The sequence below is a fragment of the Garra rufa genome, chromosome 21 (genome assembly GCF_049309525.1).
Source record: "Garra rufa chromosome 21, GarRuf1.0, whole genome shotgun sequence".
Taxonomy (NCBI): Eukaryota; Metazoa; Chordata; class Actinopteri; order Cypriniformes; family Cyprinidae; genus Garra; species Garra rufa.
The window spans coordinates 10,500,181-10,527,024 of NC_133381.1; the positions used below are offsets into that span (position 1 = coordinate 10,500,181).

General features: G+C 33.3%; 2 protein-coding genes across 2 annotated transcripts in view; both read right to left on the reverse strand.

Annotated features, from left to right (window-relative positions):
- Nucleotides 1-17,734, reverse strand: part of syne3 (spectrin repeat containing, nuclear envelope family member 3) — a 34,876-nt gene extending 17,142 nt beyond the window's left edge. The window contains 12 exon segments of the mRNA XM_073826753.1: nt 517-627; nt 629-652; nt 967-1,110; nt 2,350-2,532; nt 4,561-4,735; nt 5,131-5,267; nt 7,404-7,748; nt 10,052-10,207; nt 13,278-13,587; nt 13,708-13,820; nt 14,481-14,639; nt 17,632-17,734. Coding sequence (XP_073682854.1) covers nt 517-627; nt 629-652; nt 967-1,110; nt 2,350-2,532; nt 4,561-4,735; nt 5,131-5,267; nt 7,404-7,748; nt 10,052-10,207; nt 13,278-13,587; nt 13,708-13,820; nt 14,481-14,624 — 1,842 coding nt within the window. The 5' untranslated portion in view covers nt 14,625-14,639; nt 17,632-17,734.
- Nucleotides 17,735-21,103: 3,369 nt separating this feature from the next.
- gabrr2a (gamma-aminobutyric acid type A receptor subunit rho2a) overlaps nt 21,104-26,844 on the reverse strand; it is a 21,169-nt gene continuing 15,428 nt past the window's right edge. Inside the window, exons 3-5 of the mRNA XM_073827562.1 lie at nt 25,663-25,815; nt 25,347-25,558; nt 21,104-23,274 (exon numbers count right to left, since the gene is read on the reverse strand). Coding sequence (XP_073683663.1) covers nt 22,963-23,274; nt 25,347-25,558; nt 25,663-25,815 — 677 coding nt within the window. The 3' untranslated portion in view covers nt 21,104-22,962. The remainder of the gene's footprint in view (nt 23,275-25,346; nt 25,559-25,662; nt 25,816-26,844) is intronic.

Genomic DNA, 26,844 nt, shown 5'->3' on the forward strand with positions numbered 1-26,844 from the left:
CCTTTGTGTCTGTTTGTATATGATATAATGATAGTTTTTCTTAGAAGAAACGGTAAAATGTTCATGAAGTGACTCTCAGAGCAGTTCTGAATATGTGTTCATGTATTGAGACGGCAGATCCTAAAAACGCAGCGAGCATCACTTACTTAGTGTAGTAAACAAAACTGCATGTTTGCGCCATTCATTCACTGAACATGCAGGATTCATATTTAAATGTCGTTTTGCACCCAAGTCCACATCACATTTTGATTTAAGTGTACTTGAGCGATTTTTAATGTATATATCTAAAATTTGGCAATCTCCTTAGCATTCCGCATTGTACAGTAAATTCCGTTTTTATTTCTGCGATTCTGTACACGTTTTCCTCATCATGGAAATCATAGGGCTCTAACAATGAGGGTTTGGAACTATATGAGGGTTAAAGGTGACAGATTTGCCATTTTTGAATGAACTACAACTTGTATTAAATTTACAACCATAGGAAATTCAAAGAAACTGGAGCAGAACAAATCTTACCCGAACTGCCTTATACAGCAATTTCCATTCCGTATACAGACGCTCAAACTTTGTTCTGTTTGCAGGGTTGGATGACACCAGCGTCTCGAGAGCTATGATATGGGCATGACAAATCTTCCAAGTCCTTCTTAATGACCTGCAGAGAGACACACACTTATTTTACATTCAGTGTGCCACAAGCGAGTCTTTCCCGCTCCCACCTGGACAAGCCACTCTGATCAATCGGCGCAAACACATTGAGCTCAGCGTGACATAACTCCTAGCTCCTTAAATTATTCACATGACTCTTTCAGTGTGTGCCGAAAGACGATCTAATCAAAAGTCACTGTACGTCTATAACGTACCACATGCAGAGATTAAAACCAAAAAAAGAATTTCAAAAAAGCTGAATGCAAAGCAAAACTGTCGGAAAACAGCTTTACGCTTCTGTTTTCTATACTGCTTGCTCACCCGGAGTTGGTCGGCCTGGGTCTTTTTGGCAAGAATGTCAGGTTGAAGTCCATCCGTCGTGTTGAACCGCTCCCTTATGGAGGTTAGTTTTTTGTGTATGGAGTCATAGGCATCTGAAAAGTCCTTCGTCTTTGATATTAAACCCTAAGGAGATTCATAGATTCATTTTAGACAGCATGTATAAGGTTTAAGACAAGGATCTGCATCCCTTTTGATACAAAGCTTTATCTATTTATTTTTTTCTTGCTAACACCAGACAACAGATTTCTGTCATTGGGGAATATAAGCAAACATTTATATCATGAAAATCTGAAAATAAAATAAAATAAAATAAGATAAAAAAATAAAATAAAATAATCCATTAGTGGGCAATATAATAATAAATTTATATCATGGTAATGTGGAAATAAAATACAAAATAAATAAAAAATAATCTATAATATAAGAACACATTTATATCATGATAATCTGAAAAAAATAAATAAATAAAATCAGTGGGTGAAGAATACATTTATACCATGGTAATTTGGAAATAGAATATAAAATAAAATAAATTATCTATCAGTGGGTGATATAAGAATACATTCATATTATGGAACTGTACAAATAAAATTAATAAAATAATAAAATAAAATAAATACAATTTAAATAAAATAAATAAAATGTAAATAAAATAAATAAAAATTCCATATTACCATGATATAAAATAAAATAAATATTCTCTCAGTGGGCGATATAGTAATACCTTTTGTATTATAGTAATCTGTAAACAAAAAAAAATTAAACTGAATAAAATTTTAAAAATAATTAAATAACTAAATAAAACACACACACAAAAATCTAACAGCGGGCAATATAAGAACATTTATATAATGATAATCTGGAAAAAAAAGAATAAATAATCTTTCAGTGAGCAACACATAAGGTATAAGATCTGCATTTCTTAAAGTGAGAAATATAAAAACACATTTATATCATGATAATCTGAAAATAAAATAGAATAAAAAATTTATAATTTATCAGTGGGTGATATAAGAATCCATTTATATCATGATAATCTGAATATCAATTAAATAAAACAATTTATCAGTGAGTGATCACAACATCTAAAGGAGAGGTAGACCTTTAAAAAATGAAGAATAAGTTACATTTAATGAAGAATGAAGTACATTTTTTTGGAAAATACTATTTTATCTGCCTGCACATAAACAGGGCTTTTTTTTTTTAGCCAGGCATGATATGCATTAAACTTTGACCGTATTTTATGTTATGCAAGACTATGCATGTTAAGGCTAATGGCAGGGTAAAGAACATTGTTGAGGTTCAGGCATTTACAGTCTGTACATACAGCGGGAAAATTCTGATCTTTGGCTGGTAGGATACCTGCAGGCGGTTCTTGCGCTGTAGGAGCTGGCTGTGGAGTAACTCTCTCTTCCTCACATCCCCGCTGAGCTCTTCCAACAGATCGTCAGCTTTCTCTTGGCCAAAAACTGAGCTGAGCAGATCACTCTTCACCTGGAGCAAACTCAAGCGCTCCTGGAGCTGCACGCTGTTTTTAAGTAACTTCTACAAAGAATAAAACAAAAGAAGAAAGAGCACACTCAATAACTTCAAAGAGAACAAAGCACTAACAGCGAATTAAGGTGCCAAGATTAAGGCAAAAAGCACTGCAAATGTTAAAATAAAATATGACTATATCCACAACAGATCGTAGCGTAAACAATCTATAATCTTTACTTTCTCAAAACAAAGTGTAAATCAGATGTCAAAAATGCCCAACGGGAAAACATCACAACATTCAGAGTCGGGAAAAAGAAAGTTGATCTTCAATGAAACTTAAATCTCTGTATCAGGGGTTCACGGCTCAATAAAAAGAGAATGAGAGTTTTAAACCACAACATCACACAGTACTATATGTTACTTACACTACCAGTCAAGTTTTTTTTATGGTTTTTTTAAAGTCTCTTCTGCTCACCAAGCCTGCATTTATTTGATACAAAATACAGCAAAAGCAGTAATATTGGGAAATATTTTTACTATTTAAATTAACTGCTTTCTATTTGAATAGATTTTGAAATGCAATTTATTCCTGTAATCAAAGAGTCAAATGATCCTTCAGAAATCATTCTAATATGTTGATTTGCCGTCCAAGAAACAATTATTATTACTATTATTATCAATATTTAAAACAGTTGAGTTGAATAACTTCTTCAGGATTTTTTCATGAATAGAAAGATCCAAAGATCAACATTTATCTGAAATAAAAAGCTTCTGTAACATTATACACTATACCATTCAAAAGCTTGGAGTCAAGACATTTATGATGCTACAAAAGATATCTATTTCAGATAAATGCTGTTCTTCTGGACTTTCTATTAAATCTATTCAGCTGAATATTACAATGATTTCTGAAGGATCATGTGACTGGAGTAATGATGCTAAAAATGCAGCATCATTGAAATTACAGGAATAAATTACATTTTAAAATATATAAAATAAATATTTAAATCAGCATATCAGAATGATTTCTGAAGGATCATGTGACTCTGAAGACTGGGGTAAAGATGCTAAAAATTCAGCTTTGCATCACAGGAATAAATTACATTTTAAAATATATTTCCATAGGAAACAGCTGTTTTACATTTAAATAATATTTGACAATATTACTGTTTATTTCTGGATTTTTTTAATCACCTTGATGAGCATAAGAAACTTGTTTATTTTTTATTTTTTTATGTTTTTGAAAGACGTCTTCTCAAGTATTTTCTTTTTGCTCATCAAGGCTGCATTTATTTAATCAAAATACAGTAAAAGCAGTAAAGTGAAATATTACAATATTAAGTAAAAGTTTTCAAAATATTTAAAAATGTAATTTATTCTAGTGATGCAAAGCACTTTAGTGTCACATGATCCTTCAGATATCAATCTAATATGATGATTTGGTGCACAAGAAACATTTCTTATTATTATCAGTGCTGAAAACAGTTGTGAGCTCAATATTTTTGTCCAATAGAAATTTAAGACTTTAAAAGTATACGTCTTTGCTATCACTTTTTAACAATTTAACACATCCTAGGTAAATAAAAGTATTACTTTCTTTTATTGTGCTGCTAGAACTAGCAGCACAACTGTTTTCAACATTTATAATAAATCAGCATATTACAATGGTTTCTAAAGGATCATTTGACAGTGAAGACTGGAGTAATGACACCAAAAATTCAGCTTTGCATTTACAGAATAAATTACAATTTAAACTATATTCACATAGAAAACAGCTATTTTACACTGAAATAATATTTCACAATATTACAGTTTTTTTTCAGAATTTTTGATCAAATAAATGCAGCCTTGATGAGCATAAGAAACTTCTTTTAAAAAAATCTTACTGATCCCAAACTTTTAAACAGCAGTGTATATGTCTTTACTGTCTTTCTGGAGTAACTGAATGCATCCTTTCTGAATTATAATATTATTTGCTTTACAAACCCAACCTTTAAAATTTTTGTGTATCTAAAGGGACATTTTTTTACAACCCCAGTTTGTGCAAGAAAACAACCTTTTGTTAAAAGTTATGTATGGGTGTATATAATTTACCTCTATATGCTGCACGAGCAGAGCGATTTGGGAGAAATCTGTCACATCGGCTGAGGCCTCCAGGACCTGAGAAACCACCTGACTCCACTGGCTGAAGCCATACAGAGGATCCTGCATTATCTGCCGGAGAGCCATCTCACTTTCAGAGGACAGCCTGAAAGATCTGCCTTTCACACTGACATGGGAAACACAAAGCAACTCTACTTAGTAGTCCTATACAGTATGAGCTTATAGAGCTCTCAACAGATGGCTGCCACAAAACAGGAATAAATAAATGCTGTAAACCCTGTGTGTAATGCACTAATTGTTTGAAGTGCTTACATTAGCACTCTTTTAGGGCTGGATACACATTGTTTACGGCTGACTAGACTTGTGTGAGTGACATTGCATTGATAGAAACACAATAAGGACAGAAACCAACATGACGAGCCTCCCATTGTGTCTGCATGCCAGAATGTTTACCAACGACATTATCAATAGCTAATGATTAATAAAATATCCATCAAAGTATTTCTCCTCGCCTCATTCCTCCTTTGCCAGAGGCGCACTGCGTGTGTGGTTGCTGCTTACCTCTGGTACTCTTTCACCACTGCTAGCATCTCATCAGACAGGCTTTTGGAATCTTGTGGGAATCGGAATAGCTCTTTCAACCGGGATTTCAGCTGTTCCACCCTGGGCTCCTCTGCAATGAGCTTGTTGCGCACACCCTGTAATGTGGATGTAGAGAACCAATCAATGACATTAGTACACACATGGTGTGTTTGAAGGCAGCTCATTCAAGCTGGGCATAAATGCAGAATTTCTCCACATGTGGTCCAGACAGCTTTCATTGATCTAAAAAAGATGTTCATCCTTGTTGGTTTTTTCCCCACTGCTTACAGCAAACTTGGTCTAATTGGTTACTTGGGAACTAAAAGAAAATAAGATAAAAACACATAACACTTTTTTCATGTCACATGTAATTAGGAGTGGTCGATATGGCAAAAATATCATATCAACTATTTTATCATGAGTTTTTTTGTCATGTTGCTTTTACTATTTACCAAGTTGTCTGAGCAGTAGCCAAACAACTTTACCTATTTAAAAAAATAAAAAATAAAAAAAATAATGGCAGATATTTAGGCCAGTGGGTGAAGATAAAAAATCTTTGTGACTATTTTATCTTTGTTATTAAGAAGTAAGAACTTTATAAATATACATAATGTACAAATAAAACAATCAGTGTTTTTTTCAGGTAGGTGTTTCAGTAGGTGTTTTTAGCAGTAGCATTGAGGAAATTGAATGAACAAACAAAAATAAAACACTATATACTTAACTGTAAAAATTATACTTATAAATATTATTACTACATCAACTGTATTAAAGTTCTTCAGTCAAGAGTAGTGAGTGGTTTTCTCTGTGTTTAGTTGTTTTATTAACATTAAAGGGATAGTTTAAGCAAATCTGAAAATTCTTTCATCATTAATTTACTCCTAAGTTGTTTTAAACTCTCTTCATCTGTTGAACATTAGTTATTTTATCTATACAAAATGTGAACATGCATTTATTCATCTCACAGATTCAGTATTCTTCAAAATGAATAAAAACAGTGAAATGCAAACTCAGAATATATTAAATGTTAAATAACACAAACGCTCTTTGTGTATTTAATCCCATTTTATTAACCAATGTCTTTGCTGCTGACCTTTGATGATACAATTTAACCATACTAATAAGCAAAAATTACTTTAGATAAACTAACATTTGTGCTTCATTTATTTATTGCTAAAGAGTGTTAAGCTTTCTTCTGCATTCAACTGTACTGTACAGTCCTTCAGACTGAGGTGTATTCATTTCAATTCTGGTGTGAAAGAGCTTTTACATTTGCAAAAAAATATAACTTTTTATTTTAAAAACAAACAAGCAAGCCAAAGACTATAGAATACCCAAGACTTGTCACTCGTATAGTTTTGAATGGGGAAAAATGCAACGTTCATTATGGCCGCGAAGCCCCGCCTTCTTAGTGAAAGAGCCAATCGTTGATTAGTAATTTCAGCGCGTCACTGCAGCTGCCGCTAGAAGTCCCGGTTGCTAAAGAAACACTCGGCGCTCTAAGACGTGCGCTCATTTTGCCAGAAAAATAAGCGTTTTTTAACGCTATTGGAGCACAAGGAACCATATTTATGAGGCAGTTCTTGTTGGATTTCTTTGGAGATTTAAAATATGAAATTTAATTGTAAGCTTGGTGAACAGTTTTGGAGAATTTAATATTTCCCCATTCAAACAGATAGGAGCTGCACTTGCCTGCCCGAGTAGCGTTTCAAAGATGGCCGCCGAGTGACGTGACTTGCCTTAAAGGGACTTTGAAGCAAGCCCTGCCTAGAGTTAAAAAGTAACGCAAAAGTAACAAACACATTACTTTCCATAAAAAGTAACTAAGTAACATAATTAGTTACCTTTTTAGGAAGTAATACAATATTGTAATGCATTACTTTTAAAAGTAACTGGAAATTATTACAGGTTTGGGACAACATGAGAGTAACTAACTAACTTTAAATTTTTGGGTGAACTATCCCTTTAATGTCAAGCGGCACCATGTTTAGTACTATTAGTCTGTTGTAACTGTGTCTAGCATTTAAGAGGTATGCCACATTACCACTTTTCCCAAAAACAACTTGTAGAATTAGCTTTCCTACGGCTCAAATTACTGTCTCACCCCACACAGGAATTTACTTCAGGCATTCCCTAAATCACCTGAGGTATCATGTGCTGTCACAAAAATATGCTGAGGCTCCATCTGTATCCTACAAGAAGACAACAGAAGACTATTTGGGAGTGGTGAGAAAGATGAACAGACTCCTAACCGTGTGTGTCTTCCATTGAGCTACCATGTGTTCCTCAGTCCTCTCTCCATCCCTGCTTTCCAGATCACTGCTGAGGCTCTGGACCAAGGTTCGAAGCTGCTCCAGTTCCACCCACAGCTCCTTACAACGTTTTGAATACTCGTTCTCAGAGTCCAGTGAGCTCTGCAGCTCTTCTTGATTCTCTAGCAGTGCCTGGCGTAATCTTTGCCAAGCCTGCCTCAACTCTTCTATCTCTTTTGTGATCTTTTCAGCACCTGCTGGGGACGTGTTGGCCTTTACAGCATCAGACAGGTTTTCAATGTGCTGGAGAGTGAGTTCTTCTTTGGATATACTAGCGTTTAGTTCCTGGGTAGAAAATAATGAAATAATTATCATTCATTTCACACATTCTTCATAATATATTTACAACAAGGCCTTCTAAACAAGGCGAGAGAGTTGAAAGTGATGCAATTGCTAAAGACATCCATCTGTATGTGTACACAGACCAGTAATTAAGAATATACAAAGATTACTAGAACTTCATATATAATCAGTGCTGTATTTGTTAATTAAAGCTAAATCTATTAAAATCATAACAGAAATAAAGCTTCAAATAAAACAAAAAATAAACATTGTATAAATAACTTAAACTTTACATTTTCACCTGTAGTACTAAACTTACTAAAACTAAAAATTAAAAAAAAAATCTATATAGAAATATTTTAAAAAAGCAATAAAACAATTACTACAACTACCTTAAATTAAAATTTAAATAAATAAATGATAGAAGAGTCAACTAAAAATATTAATAAATATTATAATAGCGTATACACTACCAATCAAAATTTTTGAACAGTAAGATTTTTAATGTTTTTTAAATGAAGCCTCTTCTTCTCTTCTCAATAAGCCTGCATTTATTTGATCCAAAGCACAGCAAAAACAGTAAAATATTGAAATATTTTTACAATTTAAAATAAATATTTTCTATTTAAATATATTTTAAGATGTAATTTATACCTGATCAAAGCTAAATTTTAAGCATCATTACTCCAGTTTTTAATGTCACGTGATCCTTCAGAAAACATTCCAATATGTTGATCTGCTGTTCAAGAAACCTAATATTTAAAACAATTAAGTAAATTTTTTTTCAGGATTTTTTGATGAATCAAAAGATCTAAAGAACAGCATTTACCTGAAATAGTATGATAGCTTTTTTTCAGGAAAGAAATTTTAGAAATTACTTTTATTTAGCAAGGATGCTTTAAATTGATCAAAAGTGATGATAACATTTATAATGTTACAAAGGACTTCTATTTCAGATTAATGCTGTTCTTCTGAACTTTCTGTTCATCCAAAAAAACTGAAAAAAATTCTACTCAGCTGTTTTCAACATAATAACAATACACATTTTTGAACAGCAAATCAGAATATTAGAAGGATTTCTAACGAATTATGTGACTAGAGTAATGATGCTAAAAATTCAGCTTTGAAATCACAAAAATAAATTACATTTTAAAATATATTCAGATAGAAAACAGTTATTTTAAATAGTAAAAATATTTCAAAAAGTTTGCTGTACTTTTGATCAAATAAATGCAGGCTTGGTGAGCAGAAGAGTCTTCTTTAAAAACATTATAAAAGCTTGTCGTTCAAAAAGACTGTTAGTGTAAATAACACTCAAAAAATATATTAAATAATTAAAAAGAATAATCATAAATAAATGATTATTATTTATTAATATAAATAATTACTAATAACTATAATTCAAATAATTAATTACAGGGTCATATTATCATTTACTACTGTTCATGTCTTTATCAAACTCTGACTGTTATCATTTAAAATATATGCAAAATGGCAGCAGCATCAACAGTGAAAGTCAGGTCAAGTTTATTTGCATAGCAATTTTCAAAATACATATTGTTTCAAAGCAGCTTTACAGAAAATCATTCCTTAAGCCCCAGTGAGCAAGTTAAACACGTCTGGGGTAAAGAAAGAAACCGCATAAGATAGAGGCAGTCAGGGAGGACAGTTTAACAAATGTTATTATAGTTGATTTTATTCTTATTTAATATAAAATGCTAGATGAATTAATAGACAAAACAATGTGATGATGAAATACCTTCACGTCAACAACAAGGTCATGGAAGGTTTTTAGCGTGTAAAGTGTTGTTATGGAAACAAAGAATGAGTCCGAGGATGTGAACAGCTCATAGTTTTATTAAATCTGATGAGACCATTAAACACAACCTGGAGTATACCATAGTGAAATATTTATAGTATTACAATAAGTATTTATTCTACTGCCTCCTTAAAATCTGGCAAGTTCTTAACACAAAATTGCTGTTTATTCATTATTATTAATATTTATTATTCACAAAGCATTAGAGACAGTAGTTTTAACATCTGAAGTTGTGGTTTATTTAACTGAGCTTGTGCAATTTACATCATGTTTACATGATGTACTAGAATTCACATAGTACTAGTCATAGTAATCTTTTCATACGACCCCTTTGATATTACAGCCCAAAGTAAAAACGAGAATGCAAATTAGTAAGTACTCCAGCTAAACTGGAATGACTTCTCCACAGTTTGACTTCCAAAACAGGAATGATTTTCCCAGTTGACCATTCTGACCTCCCCTCCCCTAAATAAGTAGGTCATTGTACCTGCAGGGCTTTCAGCCTATTTTGTGTCGTATCCTCCATGTCGCTGAAACGGCTGACTTCTTCTGTTTTAGACATCAGCCAGCTTTGAAATTTATCAACACAACTTTGGTACTGCTGGTGCTCCTCTACTATTTTCTGTGCCAGTGTTAATCTTTCCTGCATTAATTAAAAAAACCAAAACAAGTCATATCTCTGACATTACAGTACTATTTTCAATTTGATGATTTCAATTAAATCTGCAGGATCAGGGTTTCTGCAGATATGAACAAGTGAAATTTAAGACTTTTTAAGACCTTTTTAATACCACCTTATATGAAATTTAAGACCGAACCTGTAATGGAAATAGATATTATATTACATGCATACATGTAATATTTAATGTGTTTAATGTAAAAAGTAAACACAATTTCATGGCTGTCATAAATTAAATTTATTACTACGATATACAGTGAACCTTTCATATCAGCAGATACTATTCCACACAAAATATCCCCATAAAAGTACCACTAGAAATAGCTGATGTAAAAAAATTCTGAAGCAATATTTTCATCAGTGCTCTATTAACTTTTACATCTTAAATCTGCATATTTGATTTACCTTTATAAAGGCCTTTTTTTTTTTACTTTTGAAATGTATGCATTACCTTTGAAATTTATTTTATGAATTTATCAATAAATTCTAAATGGCTTTTAACAGTGAGATTACATAATTTACACTGCAAAATTAAAAGTGAGATTAATGTTTTAAATACATTTATTGATTTATAAATATATACATTAGAAATGTTGGGTGTGGAGGCATACTTTTAAACACACTAAACTACCAGCAGGTGGCGGTAAGTCACTTCATGAGCGAGTTATTTCAACTGATTCGATCAAAACGCTGAATCATAGCAAAACGTTGCTAGGAGAATGCTTCTGATAATGTTGCATATTGTCTAATATGTAAGTAACTACTTGACTAGCTACTTTTTTGTTGAGCTAAAACTAAATGTAACATTTGTAATTGTGAGAATTTTCAGCAAAAAGCTCACTTGGTATATTACTGAACTATATCATGTTATAAATAAACTATACGTTTGAAATTTTTACCTCAGTGTGTTTCTTTAGAGTTCTGTTACATTCATTTGTTTTAAAGTAACGTTATGTCACAAATAGACCAGAAATACACTATCCATTATCAATTTCTGTTTACGTTGAATGTATTAAAATATGAATCTTGCCTTTCGATGCTTCGCTAGTTGTTTTTGTCACTTCAGTTTTAATCAGGCGGTTTGTTCGGTCGGGCAAGTAAAAAAAATAAACATTTTAAAAGTATTCTGCTACTGCGATTCTGAAGACGCAGTAACTTCCACAGAGGGAGAAAAAAATCTAGTTGTTAGCAACTGGCCTTAGCCAAGCCCTATATTCAGTTTTTTCAAGCTAAGAATCGCTAAACTTGCACTTCCTCACAGCTAAAAAGTTAAATCCATTTTACTTCTGCGGTACAATCTGAGAGAGACTCGCGCCAATAACAGAAAGCTGATTGGCTATTGCATGCTGGTCTCATTTGTAGTTTAAATACAGCATATTATATTTGGAATTGTGAAATAAAGAACTACAACACCACGGAAACAACAAAAAGAGAATTTAAATGAGCATTAGAGGTAGCGTTACATGGACATCGGAAAAATAAGACCTGTGTAAAATTATTTAAGACCTAGAACAGCGAATTTAAGACTTTTTAAGGCCTAAAATTTTGATTTTTAAATTTTAGACTTTTTAAGACCCCGCGGAAACCCTGAGGATACATCAAAAGTGAATGATGCATTAAGAATTATACACTGCCGTTCAAACGTTTAGGATCAGTAAGACTTTTCTTAAGTTTCTAATGTTTATCAAGGCTGCAATTATTTGCTCAAAAATCCAGAAAAAAAAAACAGTAATATTGTAAAATATTATTTCAATAAAAAACAACTGTTTTGTATGTGAATATATTTTAAAATGTAATTTATTCATGTGATGCAAAGCTGAATTTTTTTGATCCTTCAGAAATCATTCTAATATGATTTATTATCAATGTTGAAAAAATATTTTTTGGAACCTGTGATACTTATTTTTAGGATTCTTTAGTACATAAAGTTAAAAAGAACATCATTTATTTAAAATAGAAATAGTTTGTAACAATATATACTACGATTTAAATATTTTTATTCTTTTTTTTTTTTTTAAGAAATTAATACTTTTATTTACCAAGGATGTGTTAAATTGATAAAAGTGATAGCAAAGACGTACATAAAGATTTGTTTTGAATAAATGCTGTTCTATTTAAATTTTTATTCATCATAGAGTCCAGAAAAGAAGAATCACAGGTCCAAAAAAAAAAAAAAAAAAAATTAAACAGCACAACTATTCATAATAAAAAGTAATAAATCAGCATATTAGAATGATTTCTGAAGGATCATGTGACATCATGTGGCTGATGAAAATTCATCTTTGCCTCACAGGAATAAATTATATTTTAGAATCAATTAAAATAGAAAACCATTATTTTAAACTGTTTTTTTTTTTTTGTAATTTTCATCAAGTAAATGCAGCCTTGATAAGCATAAGAGAATTCTTTAAAAAACATTTTTGCATGGCAGTGTAGGTTAAAATAATAAATTATACACTAACATTCAAAAACCATTAAAAAAAAACTTTTATTTAGCAAGGATGGATTAATTTGGCCAAAATAAATGCTGTTTAGTGTTTAAACAGCAAACTTTCATTTTAAACTGTAATAATATTTCACAATATAATTGTTTTACTGTATTTTTGATCAAATAAATACATGAGAAATCTTACTGACCCGAAACGTTTGATTTTTACTAATATTCTGAAACCCCTAATACCTCATTCTTTCATAGTAACTGTGAAAGTTATTACAATCTGTCAGTGATAGCAGGGAAGAACTGAAAAACAACGGTAACTTAATGAGACCAGATCTTTTGAATGACCCTCACGGTGAGTGTAAAAAGATTGGACCACAAAAGATTAAAAGGCCGTTTCAACTTATGCTGAACAACCTTATAAAACATTAACAATACAATACAGCTTCAAAAGGTTTCCAATCCTTTAAATGAGCATTTTAATGTAGAACAAAGGCATTACCTTAATATCTTCAAAATGAAAACATTCTGAGTCACCACACAAACTCATTCAGGCTGTTGGTTGTCAGTGATAAGAAAAGAAAACTCAAGGTTTACCTGTGCTAGCACTTGAATGTGGTTGTAAGCTTCTTGAAGACCCTGCTGAGCCTTATCATCCACACTAGGGTCTTCGGTGCGGTTAAACAGGGCTGCAGCCTCATCCAGGAGCCTCTCCAGAAACTGAGCCTGGGATTGAATATCACTGCGAAGGACCCGCAGATGATCCACTTGCCACAGCTTCTCCTGGAGACCCAGCTGCATCTCAAGCAGGGGCTCCAGAGCCTTGTGCATCTTCTCCAGCCACATCCCAAACTCCTCATGGGCCTTCAGATACTCACTCCAGTGCAGCCACACCCACTCGATTCGACTGTCAAAGGTGACAAAAATGATCAAAAAATTAAATACATTTTCAGATTTCAGAACACACAGTATTTCCAAATATTTGTTTAATACCTTTATTTGGTCTACCTATGGACAAAGTCTGTACCTGTGACAGTGAATGATGTAAGTTGACGTCTCCTCCCAGAGTGCTTTTATATCAGAAGCCACCAACACCCTGTCCATCTTCACATGGCCTTCATGCTCTGAGCTATGAATTTTCTTTAAAACAAGGGAAAGTCATGCCTTAAATTGATGAGCCTATCTCTTGTGAAATTGTCTCAAGAGCTTTTGAGGAATTAAAAGGATAGTTCACCCAAAAATGAAAATTTGATGTTTATCTGCATCATCCAAGATGTAGGTGACTTTGTTTCTTCAGTAGAACACAAAGATTTTTAACTTAAACCGTTGCAGTCTGTCAGTCATATAATGGCAGTCAATGGGCTCCATGGCTTTGATAGTAAAAAAAAAAAATTTAGTACTACACTACAGACAAAACCAAATTAAACCCTGTGGCTCATGACGATACATTGAGGTCTTAAGACACCAAACATATATATATATAACATATATATATATATATTTTTTTTACCTCGGATCCACCGTAATGTCCAACTGTCCTGAGCGCGTTCACAACATTTGGTTTTTTAATTTAATTTAAAAAAAATTTGTGTATATGATTTTGACTCTTAAAGCCGTGGAACCCATTGACTGCCATTATTGAGTTAAAAATCTTTGTGTTCTACTGAAGAAACAAAATCATCTACATCTTGGATGCCCTGGGGGTAAGCAGATAAACATCACATTTTTATTTTTGGGTGAACTATCCCTTTAAGATATTTCAGTCAGACCACACCCTCAAAATATCAATAAAGGTCTCACCTCTGTCTCTCGGAGCCTGACCTCTAGCGCTGATCTGGGTCCTTGGGTATTATCATTTTGTTTAAGTCTCTCCTGGATGGCCTGCATCCAGGACAGGGCTTCCGCCAAACTTTCCCTGAACTCATGCTGCTCCTGCTGAGTCATTAGGTTAAGGCTGACCTAATGCAAAAACAAAGCAATCACATTTTTCAAATTCCAAAACAAGCCTTTTCCATGCCATGATCACACGTCACTTAAAGCAGATTCTTTTATTCAACATGTGTCTGGAGCTCAACTGGTAAATCCAAAGGCAAGTCTGTTCAATGGTAACACCCTTGAGCAGCTATTTATAGTCACACAACTTGAATGGTATTAAAATATGTATATATTTCAGACTAGCCAGCTAATGCACATGTACATTTTGGAGTAAACAAACAGGTGACTGCCTCTTAACTACAGCTGCTACTTTGAGCACTGTGATGCCCCCAACAAAAAAAAAGTGCTGACTAGGACTACAATTTCTCCTATTTATTTTTATACTACCATTCAAAAGTTTGGGGTCAGTGAGATTTAGTTTTATTAAGTTGTTTAAAATGGACAGCAAAGACAGTTATAATCTTACAAAAGATTTCTGTTTTTATTTTTAACTTTCTTTCAGATAATCAAGGGAAAAAAAAACATTTTTTTATAAATACGCTACCAGTCAAAAGATTTTTAAAGTTTTTTTAAAAGAAGTCTCTTCTGCTTAACAAGCCTGCATTTATTTACTCCAAAGTATAGCAAATACTTTTTACTATTTAAAATAGCTGTTTTCTATTTGAATATATTTTTAAGTGTAATTTATTCCTGTGATTTCAAAGCTGAATTTTTAGCATCATTACTCCAGTCACATTTTCCTTCAGAAATCATTCTAATATTGTGATTTGCTGCTCGAAAACATTTATTATTATTATTGTTGAAAACAGCTATGTTTATTTTTTCAGGTTTCTTTGATGAGTAGAAAGTTTAGATGAACAGGATTTACCTGAAATACAAATCTTTTGTAACATTATAAATGTCTTTATCATCACTTTTGATCAATTTAAAGCATCCTTGCTAAATAAAAGTATTAATTTATATAATTTATTTACCAAAAAACAAAAATTATACTGACTCCAAGCTTTTGAATAGTATAGTGTGTTACATAAGCTTTTTATAAAAAAAAAAAAATGCTGATCTTTGGATCTTTCTATTAATCAGAGAATCCTGAAAAAAGTATTTATCTGTTTTAAATATTTAATAATAATAAAAAAACAGCTTGAACAGCAAATCAGCATATTAGAATGATTTCTGAAGGACTGGAGTAATTATGCTGAAAATTTAGCTTTGATCACACATTTTAAAATATATTCACATATGCTTTTGCTGTATTTTGGATCAAATAAACGCAGGCTTGGTGAGCAGAGAGATTTCTTAAAAAAAAACATTACAAATCTTACTGTTCAAAAACTTTTGACTGGTAGTGTATATTAACTAGCACAATCGCTTTAATCACAGATCATTTAAAAAGCACCAAAGCACTTAATCAGCATATTGATTTCTGAAGGATCATGTGACACAGTAGACTGAAGTAACAGCTGTTGAAAAAATTTGCTTTACCATCACATTGCTGTTTTTACTATATTTTTTAACAGCCTTTCTGAACATATGAGACTTTCTATCAAAAACATTTAGAAAATCTTATCCCAAACATTTAAATGGTAGTATATACATAATACATAATTATGTATTATTAAGTCCTTAAAGACATTATTAAGTCTTTAAAATGTCTGTGATTAAAATCTGATGGATTTGATTCCTGGGAGACACGTGTAGAAATGTATACCTTGTCTTAAAAACAAGTGAGTCACTTTGGATAAAAAGTTTTGTTTTAGTGACTAAGATAAAATACTCAAAGTACGCCTTAAGCAATTCCTCAAAGTGGTAAACATAATTTCATTCTTAATTTGGTATTACTACCATCTAAAAATTAAATTAAACAAAACCGTAAAGGCAGCAGAATGAATGTAGACGCATCTTACCCTGTTAGAAGGAGATCCTACATAAATAGAAAAACTCAAGGCGCTTTTATAACAGTGACAACAAACTGTAGTAATTACGTACATTTGGCGGGCTTGCTGTGCTCACACAAATGGTGACAGGTCATGAATCACCCCTGGCAGCTGGTATGAACCAAACACTTCTTGGTTACCAGCCAATATTAGCAACCACCAAACCACTCCACCCTACAGCAGTGTTCCCGCCAAACCCTAAACACTGGCAATGCATCATAACTTTTCTTAAGGGGCACGAAAGACAGTACCTTGTGGCTACATATGTTCTTTCAAAACAAGATATTGAATGAAAAGCAGAGCCAAATGTGCCCTTTTTCTTCTTTACAGAGGGCGCCCTAAAAAGGATTACAAGCCACTTTCCTGCATGAGTCATATCTCCCACAGCATTGCCTTCTCCGGCATTCCCATAACCCTTTTCATATGAAAATACACAAACAATACATCTGGAGAACACTGTAATCCCTACTGCCATTGGTTTGGCCTTGATGGGTTTTTTTTCAGTGGGTCTGAGTATGAACAAAACATACATTAAAAGTGTTATTGTTTATTATATTTTAGTGTGTATACTCTATGAATACAGATTACATATGATTAAATAAAGGGAAGTACACAGTCTAAAAGAAAATACATGGCTTAAATTGCATGTTATATGACATTGTAACAAACAAATGCTTCTCAAATGAAGTCATATCCACTTATATCGCATACCTGTCCAGTTTAACACTGTTATAAACACAGATAATCACGTCAAGTCACAACCAAAACAACCCACGCCCTCTTTTACACGATTATACGCTGATTTGCATACATGCAGCAGTTGAAGGTCTCTTTTCTGCCTGAATCTGTATACTACATAAAATACAACCTTACAGACATATATAATTTAGTGTAACCACAAAATATATAGGATTACTGCCACGAACGAAGCATGCAGACACAGTTAAGTGCATTAAATCCCACCGTGTTGCACTTTATGAGCTGTAAACTTTGTGTTCAAAAAGTAACAGCACAGCAATGCAGCTACACAGAAATGACTGCGTATACAGATATCAAACAAGCGATAAAGTAGTCGTACTTACGGATAAACGTGCATCTGATACGAAGATTTATGATAAGAAATGACCTCAAGTTGCTCCTCGAGCTACAAAGTTACTCTGTGCTCCGTCAGGAAGTCAGTGCAGGCCTGTCAGTTGCTTCTGCTGGCCGAGGAGGAGATCACGCAGACAGAAGCAGCACATCCGCTGAGTAACCGATGAGCTCACGTGACCGCGCGCGCCAGTATGATTCAAAAATAGAGCGGGCTTTTACTGGCCGTTAGACGCATAGATATAAATACGGTTAGACGGGCGAAAAAAAAATAAATAAAAAAAATTGTATAATTGTAAATAGTTAACAAAATACATGTAATAATAATAATAATAATGAAAAAACGAATTCATAAATTAATACATAAATAACATCCCTCATGATAAATCTCCCTCACTAGTTCTTCAGTACTGGGCAAATAATCTCATAGAATTTTGAGTAAGAACCTTTTTGATTACGTTAGCCCTTAAAAATTAAGAGTCTAACACACCTAATGTGTGTTTTTCTCGGCATATTTCTCACATACAAAAATAACGAATCAAATAGTTATTGTAAATGTTACATCTCTGCTAAAAAAACAGCTAATGGCTGGTCTTAGCTGGTTTAAGCTGGAAGTAGCTGGTTTTAGCTGGTCTCCCAGGCTGGTCGTCAGGCTGGAAAAGTGGCCAAAACCCCTCTAAAACCAGCCTGTTGACCAGCTATGACCAGCTAAAACCAGGCTGGTTGACCAGCTAAAACCAGCCAACCAGCCTAGGCTGGTTTTAGCTGTTTTTTTTTCACCAGGGATATCTAGCATTACCTCAAATCATCTGGGTTTGAACTTAAGTCATGATTTGGTCAGTTATCCGGATGCGCGGCCATATTGTCGATACTCGGATGTTAAATACAGCATTAATTGCATGGTTAATGTACTACTGAATACGTGGTTCTGCTAATTTATGCTGTCTAAACCATGGACAAGCTGCTAAATCATATAGAGAAGGACTTAGTAAGCAGGAAAATGCGCAATATTTTGACAAACTAAAGTTAATAGGTGGTAAAGATACATACGAGCAGTATTAAAGGAGAAGTCCGGTGTGATATTGACCTAAAGTGTATTGAATCATGATACAGAGTGTGAACGTACCTTGCATATCTCATCTCGGTTTGTGTCCTGCAGTCCGAAATCTGGGGTTAGTTAGCCGACGCTAACAACAGGTTGTCAATGAGAGTGAATGGGGCATCGGAGTAGCCATGTAAATAAATCACTGTTTTATGCCATTTACGAGGTATAAAGTAGCTCCACACTTCATTGGTAGACTTCCAAGGGTCCTGACATTTAAAACGAGACATTGAGAACTCAGAAAAAGCACCGGCCGCCATCTTGAATTTAGTCACGATAAGTCCAGTGACGAGCAGTGAATAAAACAGTGATTTATTTACATGGCTACTCCGATGCCCTATTCACCCTCATTGGCAACCTGTTGTTAGCGTCGGCTAACTAACCCCAGATTTCGGACTGCAGGACACAAACCGAGATGAGATATGCAAGGTACGTTCACACTCGGTATCATGATTCAATACACTTTAGGTCAATATCACACCGGACTTCTCCTTTAATTAAAGGGGCTATACGCAACTTTTCCCCCAAAATAAACGTAACAATAGCCTTTTTATTTGACCATTTACGACTCAAACATCTCCTGATGAGCATACTGACACCTTGTCAGCTCACAGTGGGTGCACCTATAAGCCTGTATCCTATTTTTCCTATTTTCTGTCGGGTCGGATTTTTCGCGCGCTGTCTGCGGATGTGACGTCAAGCGCGTTCATGTTAAAGGTTTCAGATCACTCTGCCACCACCGCTAGTCAGCCATTAGCCTGTGCGAATACACAGAAGAGACCCAGGACAACTCTGACACCAACAGTAACTCCACAGAAGACTAAAAAAGTTAAACCCCTGACAAGTGCCCGAAAAAGATCGAAGATTGAGAGCGACCGACGCCGAGCAAGGACTAGAGTGAACATCGGCTTCGCATTTGAGCCTTGGAGGGAGCTCACATCTGTGTCATTTTGTGACACGTTATCTTCATTTTATGTTACGATTTATAAAACACTCACACTATTCTAAACAAACACTGAATTAGACAAACACTACTATATAACTCCGAAGCACTACTGTGCATTTTGTTGTGTCATATATATTGCAAACAAACTTAGTTTCTCAAACAATATATGTATTTGACTGTTCTTACCTCTGTAAACATAATGTTGACTTCTTTGCAGCGGATGACTTGTGAAGTGTGCACGTACGAGCGCGCGCTGTGAGAGCGAGCAGAAAGGAAGAGCAGTTCCGTTTTTTGGCCACAGGTGTCAGTCGCGAGTTTAAATTTCAGAAAATTGCATATAGCCCCTTTAAGATATTAGCCTAATATTTCACCTACCTGACTGGAAATGATAAGAACAAAGACAAATGCCATGGAAATCCTGGTTCTGTTTGGCCAACTACAAGCACCTTTTGTTCCACAGACAGTTTATTGCAGTCTTCTCCGTGATTTGTTGTAACTTTTGGCAGTCTGTAATACTCCAAATGTCCTTCTCGGTCTGACCGATTAGTACAACCCAAAACATGATAATGATTGACCATTTTCAGCAGCGATAACCAACAAAATATTTAAGTTTTGTTCGGTTCAGTGGCATTGTTTACATTCAGTGCCGCCAATATGGCCGATTGATGACGCGTCGTGGAAACACTATTGATAAAACAACATGAAATACTGTAAATATCACATGAATAATGAAGTAGCTTTATTGCTTTTATTAACCCACTGAAAACGAGGGAAATAATCTATAAATCCCAAAGAACTTGGCAGAAAATTAGCATTTCTGAGCCATGATGGATTCCCTCAGGAATTTCAAACAGGTTATAATAGCCGTTTTGATTTATGATTATAAATGAAGTTTGTGGATAACATTACTAGAACAAGACATGAAAGTCTCTTCATTCCCTATGGATCACAGTGAAATAGCCTTCCAGGTCGGCCTACAAATTGACATCACAACTGCACAGCTCAACTTCTTAAAATGATTAGTGCCTATTTGACCTTGCTGAACTCATAAGGATGAAGGCTGACTTAATTATTGCCTTATTTTTAGACACTTTCATAAATCTTCTATGGCTTTGTCAAAAAGCAGTGACTCAGCTGTGAAACCTGAAAGAGATGCTATTTAAAAAAAATTATTCTGCCTTCTGTCAGCACACACACACACACACACACACACACACACACACACATATATATTACAAACATCAAACATTTTTAATATCAGTGCACCTTATTCTGGTCAACACACGTATTACATTCTAAATTTTTTCACCTACAAAAACAAACTTTGCACTCAATTCTTGTAAGGTATCATGGCAAATTCAGGTTGGAGTACAACTGATGAAAAAAGCAATTAGCATGCATGCAAATGAGCCACAGTAGAGACATTATTATTTATTTTGCATGAGAAATATAATGGTATCAAATACACTCACATACACACACCACATAAACATACATCCAAATAAACCTCAAACTGAAAGGAGATTCTTTCTTGTTACTGGTAATTACAATACATCGACATGAATGATCGCCTTAGCATAAACAAACTGCCTTGACATTGTGCAGATAAGCAAATAGACTTAAAGGTGCACTAAATAATTTGAATCATTTTAAGTAAATGTGAATACATTACATTTTGTTTTAAACATTGCCACTTTACATCACAGCTTTTTATAAACTTATTTTTTTGTCTGTTAACTCAAGAAACGTTGAGTTGTGTTTTTAAAATGTATATTGTATTTAGTTTGTTTTTGTATTGTATTTGTAGAGCACCTGTAAAAGTGTAGAAATATAAGCAATATAAATAAATAAATAAACATCTAAATTGCTTAAGTTGCACAACACAGCTAGTCATGTGATCTCAACAAGGCGGACTCTTATGTAGAAAAAAAAATACCTGTATTTTCTAGGCCAATGATATGATTGGATCTCACATGAGCGTATAACATACAGCATTGTGTAAAAACTACTTTATTTTTGTTAGCTAACAGTGGAAAAGTGGAAAAAAATTAATTAGTACACCTTTAAAAGAGAAGCTAACACCAGACTTTTTTGCTTTGTACATACAACGCTACCAGTCAAAAGTTTTTGCACACTAAGATTGTTAATGTATTTTAAAGAAGTTTCTTCTGCTCACCAAGCCTGCATTTATTTGATCCAACATACAGCAAAAACAGTAACATTTTTAAATATTTTTACTATTTAAAATAACAGTTTTCTATTTGGATGTATTTCAAAACGTAATTTTTTCCTGTGTCCAAAGCTACATTTTTAGCATCATTTCTTCAGTTTTCAGCGTCACATGATCCTTCAGAAATTATTCTAATATGCTGATTTGCTGTTCAAGAAACATTAAATATTATTATTGTTATCAATATTTAAAACAGTTGAGTACTGAGTACTCGATACTGAGTTTTCTTTTCAGGATTCTTTGACAAATAGAAAGAGCCAAAGATCAGCATTTATCTGAAATAAATATTTTGTAACATGACACACTATAGCGTTCAAAAGCTTGGAATCAGTATATAAATTTTTTTTGTGAAATAAATAATCGAAATTAATACTTTTATTTAGCAAGAATGCTTTGAAGTGATCAAAAGTGATGATAAAAACACTTGTAATGTTACAAAAACATGTTTTTCTGAACATTCTATTTATCAAAGCAACCTAAAAAAATATATTCAGCTGTTTTCAGCATAATAATAAATGTTTCTGAGCAGAAAATCAGAATATTAGAATGATTTCCGAAGGATTATGTGACTTAAGTAATGATGCTAAACATTCAGCTTTGAAATCACAGGAATAAATTACATCTTAAAATATATTTACATAGAAAACTTTTTTGAAATATTTCAAAATCGTACTATTTTTGCTGTACTTTGAATCAAATAAATGCAGAAGATACTTCTTTAAAAAACATTTAAAAACTTTTGACTGCTAGTGTATATCATTAATAGTCCAATGACGCAAACATGAAGAGAAAACACATAAGCGCGTACAAAAGTCTGATAAGTGTTTTACAGTACATTTGTCATAAAGCAGAAAGGCCTATGTGTAGCACTCAACTGACACAGGACAACCCACTTTCTCTTTGCATTTCACCAGTCTTTTTGCACATGAAAAGGTGACTGCAGTTTGGTATCGCATGAGCCAATGTTTGATGTGCATCAAAAAAAGTCAAGGATGGTTGTGTATAAACCTCCAGAAGTCCACAAGATGGATGTAGCTGGAGAATGATCAGCAGTATACCGACCAGTAAATAAGGTTGAAAATTATATAGGCTCCCGGGAAGATCATGCGGGAGTATTTATCAATGGCATGCGTGTTCTGCATAATGCGAAAGGCGCGGATGCCTTTTTTCTTGGTGTTGGTAGACTCGCTGCTCACTGACAGGTGAACCACCATGTGCTCCTGTTTCTCTGGCACCACTTCCTCGGGAACCATGGGAGCTTCTGTGTAGCCAGCCAAGCTGTTGGTGTCAGCCTCGCTGTAGGTCCCATCCAACATCATGGTCCTGGTGTGGGACATACCGCAGGTGCAGGGTAATGACTGGAACAGGTTGAATTCAGTGCCCAGGGAGAATGAAGAACAAAGAGAGGAGATCATTAGCAAGGGCAAATTATCTGTTGGAATTTGATGCCTTATCAACATTACATGAGTAGTTTGTAATATTAAGCATGTATGCTATGCAGTTCATCGTAGGCACATTTTCTATATGCATGGAAATACATTTCAAATGTGCACACTGTGTGAAATACAATGTTCCACAATGAATGTGGTTGACAAAACCTCATTCATGGATGGGTCGGAAGTAATATCCGTGTTAGGATATCTGATTGGAATAACAAGAGCTGTTGCAGGATGGTTTTTAAATTACTCCATCTTTATTTACATAATGAGGTTGCATAGAAAATTTCATGAGGTCATGACAAAGTAGTGGATTGCAATTGGGAAACACTGCATAATGTAAAACAAGAGGTTAAAAAGAATATGCAGTGTTCTGTATCCCACAATGCAATGCACTCAACTTGGCATTTCATTTCCAGTTCGATGAATGAACTGGTAGTCATGTCAGCTGTGATTTTCAATAGCTCTTTTTCAAAATCTCCTTCTAGACTCATTAGTTGATTGGACTGGTAAATACTGTATGAAGACTTTGTTTTAAACATACTTTAACGATGCAAATTAAACATTTATTAAATATGCAGTATGATGAGGTCATGTGACAACAGTAAAGAATATCACTTGAAATATATTTTTATATTTTTATCAATATTTTGGTCCAACTCAAGAGTACAAAGACTGTACATTTTAATATTGTTAATGAGCTTATTTTAAGGTTATTTATCTGTTAAAATGATTTTTTTTTTAAATGAAGTTTTTTTAATTGTTTTTATTCATTTTTTTATGTATTTGTTTATTTATTTATCTTTTAATTATTTATCTACATTTTTATTTATGTTTATCTTTTCATTTACTTTCATCTGTTATTTTATGTATTCATTATTTCATGTATCTGTTTTATTTTATTTTAATCATGTTTTTATTTATTTGTTTATTAGCCTGTTTGTTTATACATATATTTTTATTTGTGTTTATAATTTTTTTGTCAATTTGTTTTTATTGATCCCCTATCTATCCTTTTATTGATGTGTTTACGTTTATGTGTTTTATTCTATTTTATTTATTTATTTATTTGTTGATACACACATTTGTTCATTTTTATACATTTATTTATTTATAATTTAGTTTTATTTATTTATCTGATTATTTGTCTAACTTGTCTATTTATCTTTTTATCATCATTTTTCAGTCTTTTATTAATCAGTTTATTTGTATCCGTTTTATTTTATTTTAATTATATGTTTTAATTTATTTATTTATTAGTTTATTTATACACACATTTTTATCATTTTATAATATATTTGTCAATTTTTATTAATTTATCTTATATTAATTCCTTTTTACTTGTTTGTCTTGTTTGTTTTGTTATTTTATTTATTCATATTTTTATTTATCTGTTCATTTGTATCTGTTATTTTATTTATTCATACTTTTATTTTAATGTTTTGTTTATTTTTATTTTAAATTTAATTTATATTAATTATGTTTTTATTTATTTATACATACATTTGTTTATTTTTATACATTTATTTATACATTGTTTTATTTATCAGTTTTTTATTTTTAACTGTTATTTTATTTATTCAGTCTTTTATTTATCTGTTTATTTTAATTAGGTTTATTTATTGGTTTGTTTGTTCATACATACATATTTACAAGCCGATTTTTATTTATTTATTTATTTTCACTTTTGTTTGTCTTTTTATTGTATTTTAATTATGTTTTATTAATGACTTTATTTATTTATTATTTGTTTGTTTATTTCTACAATTATTTATTGATACATATATTGATATTTCTGTTTTATTTATTTGCCTTTTTATCTGTTTTATTTTATACGTTTTTTTCTCTTTCTATCCTTATTCATTTATTTTGATCTGCTTCTTTTTCTGTTTCTCGACTACTAAGAGGCATCCCTACATTTCATGTCATGAGGTCTCGAATACTACATAACTGGAAAAAAAAGTGTATTGTTTCTTTAACTAATAATTTTTTACCTGCTCTCTAACTGCTCGATCTCGGAGCTTGCGTTCTCTCCTCTCCTGGACCGTGGTCAGATAATTGACTGCTGCATACTCCAAGACGGACAGGAACACAAACACAAAACTGACCCACAGGTAAATGTCCACAGCTTTGATGTAGGAGACTCTGGGCATGGAGGCGTTCACTCCAGTAATGATGGTGGACATGGTGAGCACCGTGGTGATACCTTGATAAAATCAGCACATCCAGTTAAGATCTGCAGGTGCGTGACTCCACATAGGAAGCAACATTGACGCCTGAGGCAAAAATGGCTATTTGCAATAATCTTACCTAATGAAACTCTGGCTGGAACAGCCCTGCGATCAATCCAGAATGACACCCATGATAACATAACCATAAGTGTTGCAGGGAAATATGTCTGCAGCAGGAAAAAGAAGATGTGGCGGCGAAGCGTAAAGTTTATATACAGGCGATTGTACCATCCTAAAGAGGGAAAGAGATAAAAAGGCAAATGGAGTCTTAACACTTCAGCCACACTTATAATGGAATAAATAAAAAATATTGAAACAAGTGACATTTACACGACTCTAAACTTTTGAACGGTATACAAGAGTTTTAAAGGATTGCCAAAATGCAACCTGGGCTGTTTTTTTTTACTGTAAACGAGACTAACATACAGGTCCTTTTCAAAAAATTAGCATATTGTGATAAAGTTCATTATTTTCTGTAATGTACTGATAAACATTAGACTTTCATATATTTTAGATTCATTACACACATTTGAAAGTAGTTCTAGCCTTTTATTGTTTTAATATTGATGATTTTGGCATACAGCTCATGAAAACCCAAAATTCCTATCTCAAAAAATTAGCATATTTCATCTCGACCAATAAAAGAAAAGTGTTTTTAATACAAAAAAAGTCAACCTTCAAATAATTATGTTCAGTTATGCACTCAATACTTGGTCGGGAATCCTTTTGCAGAAATGACTGCTTCAATGCGGCGTGGCATGGAGGCAATCAGCCTGTGGCACTGCTGAGGTGTTATGGAGGCCCAGGATGCTTCGATAGCGGCCTTAAGCTCATCCAGAGTGTTGGGTCTTGCGTCTCTCAACTTTCTCTTCACAATATCCCACAGATTCTCTATGGGGTTCAGGTCAGGAGAGTTGGCAGACCAATTGAGCACAGTAATACCATGGTCAGTAAACCATTTTCCAGTGGTTTTGGCACTGTGAGCAGGTGCCAGGTCGTGCTGAAAAATGAAATCTTCATCTCCATAAAGCTTTTCAGCAGATGGAAGCATGAAGTGCTCCAAAATCTCCTGATAGCTAGCTACATTGACCCTGCCCTTGATAAAACACAGTGGACCAACACCAGCAGCTGACACGGCACCCCAGACCATCACTGACTGTGGGTACTTGACACTGGACTTCAGGCATTTTGGCATTTCCCTCTCCCCAGTCTTCCTCCAGACTCTGGCACCTTGATTTCCGAATGACATGCAAAATTTGCT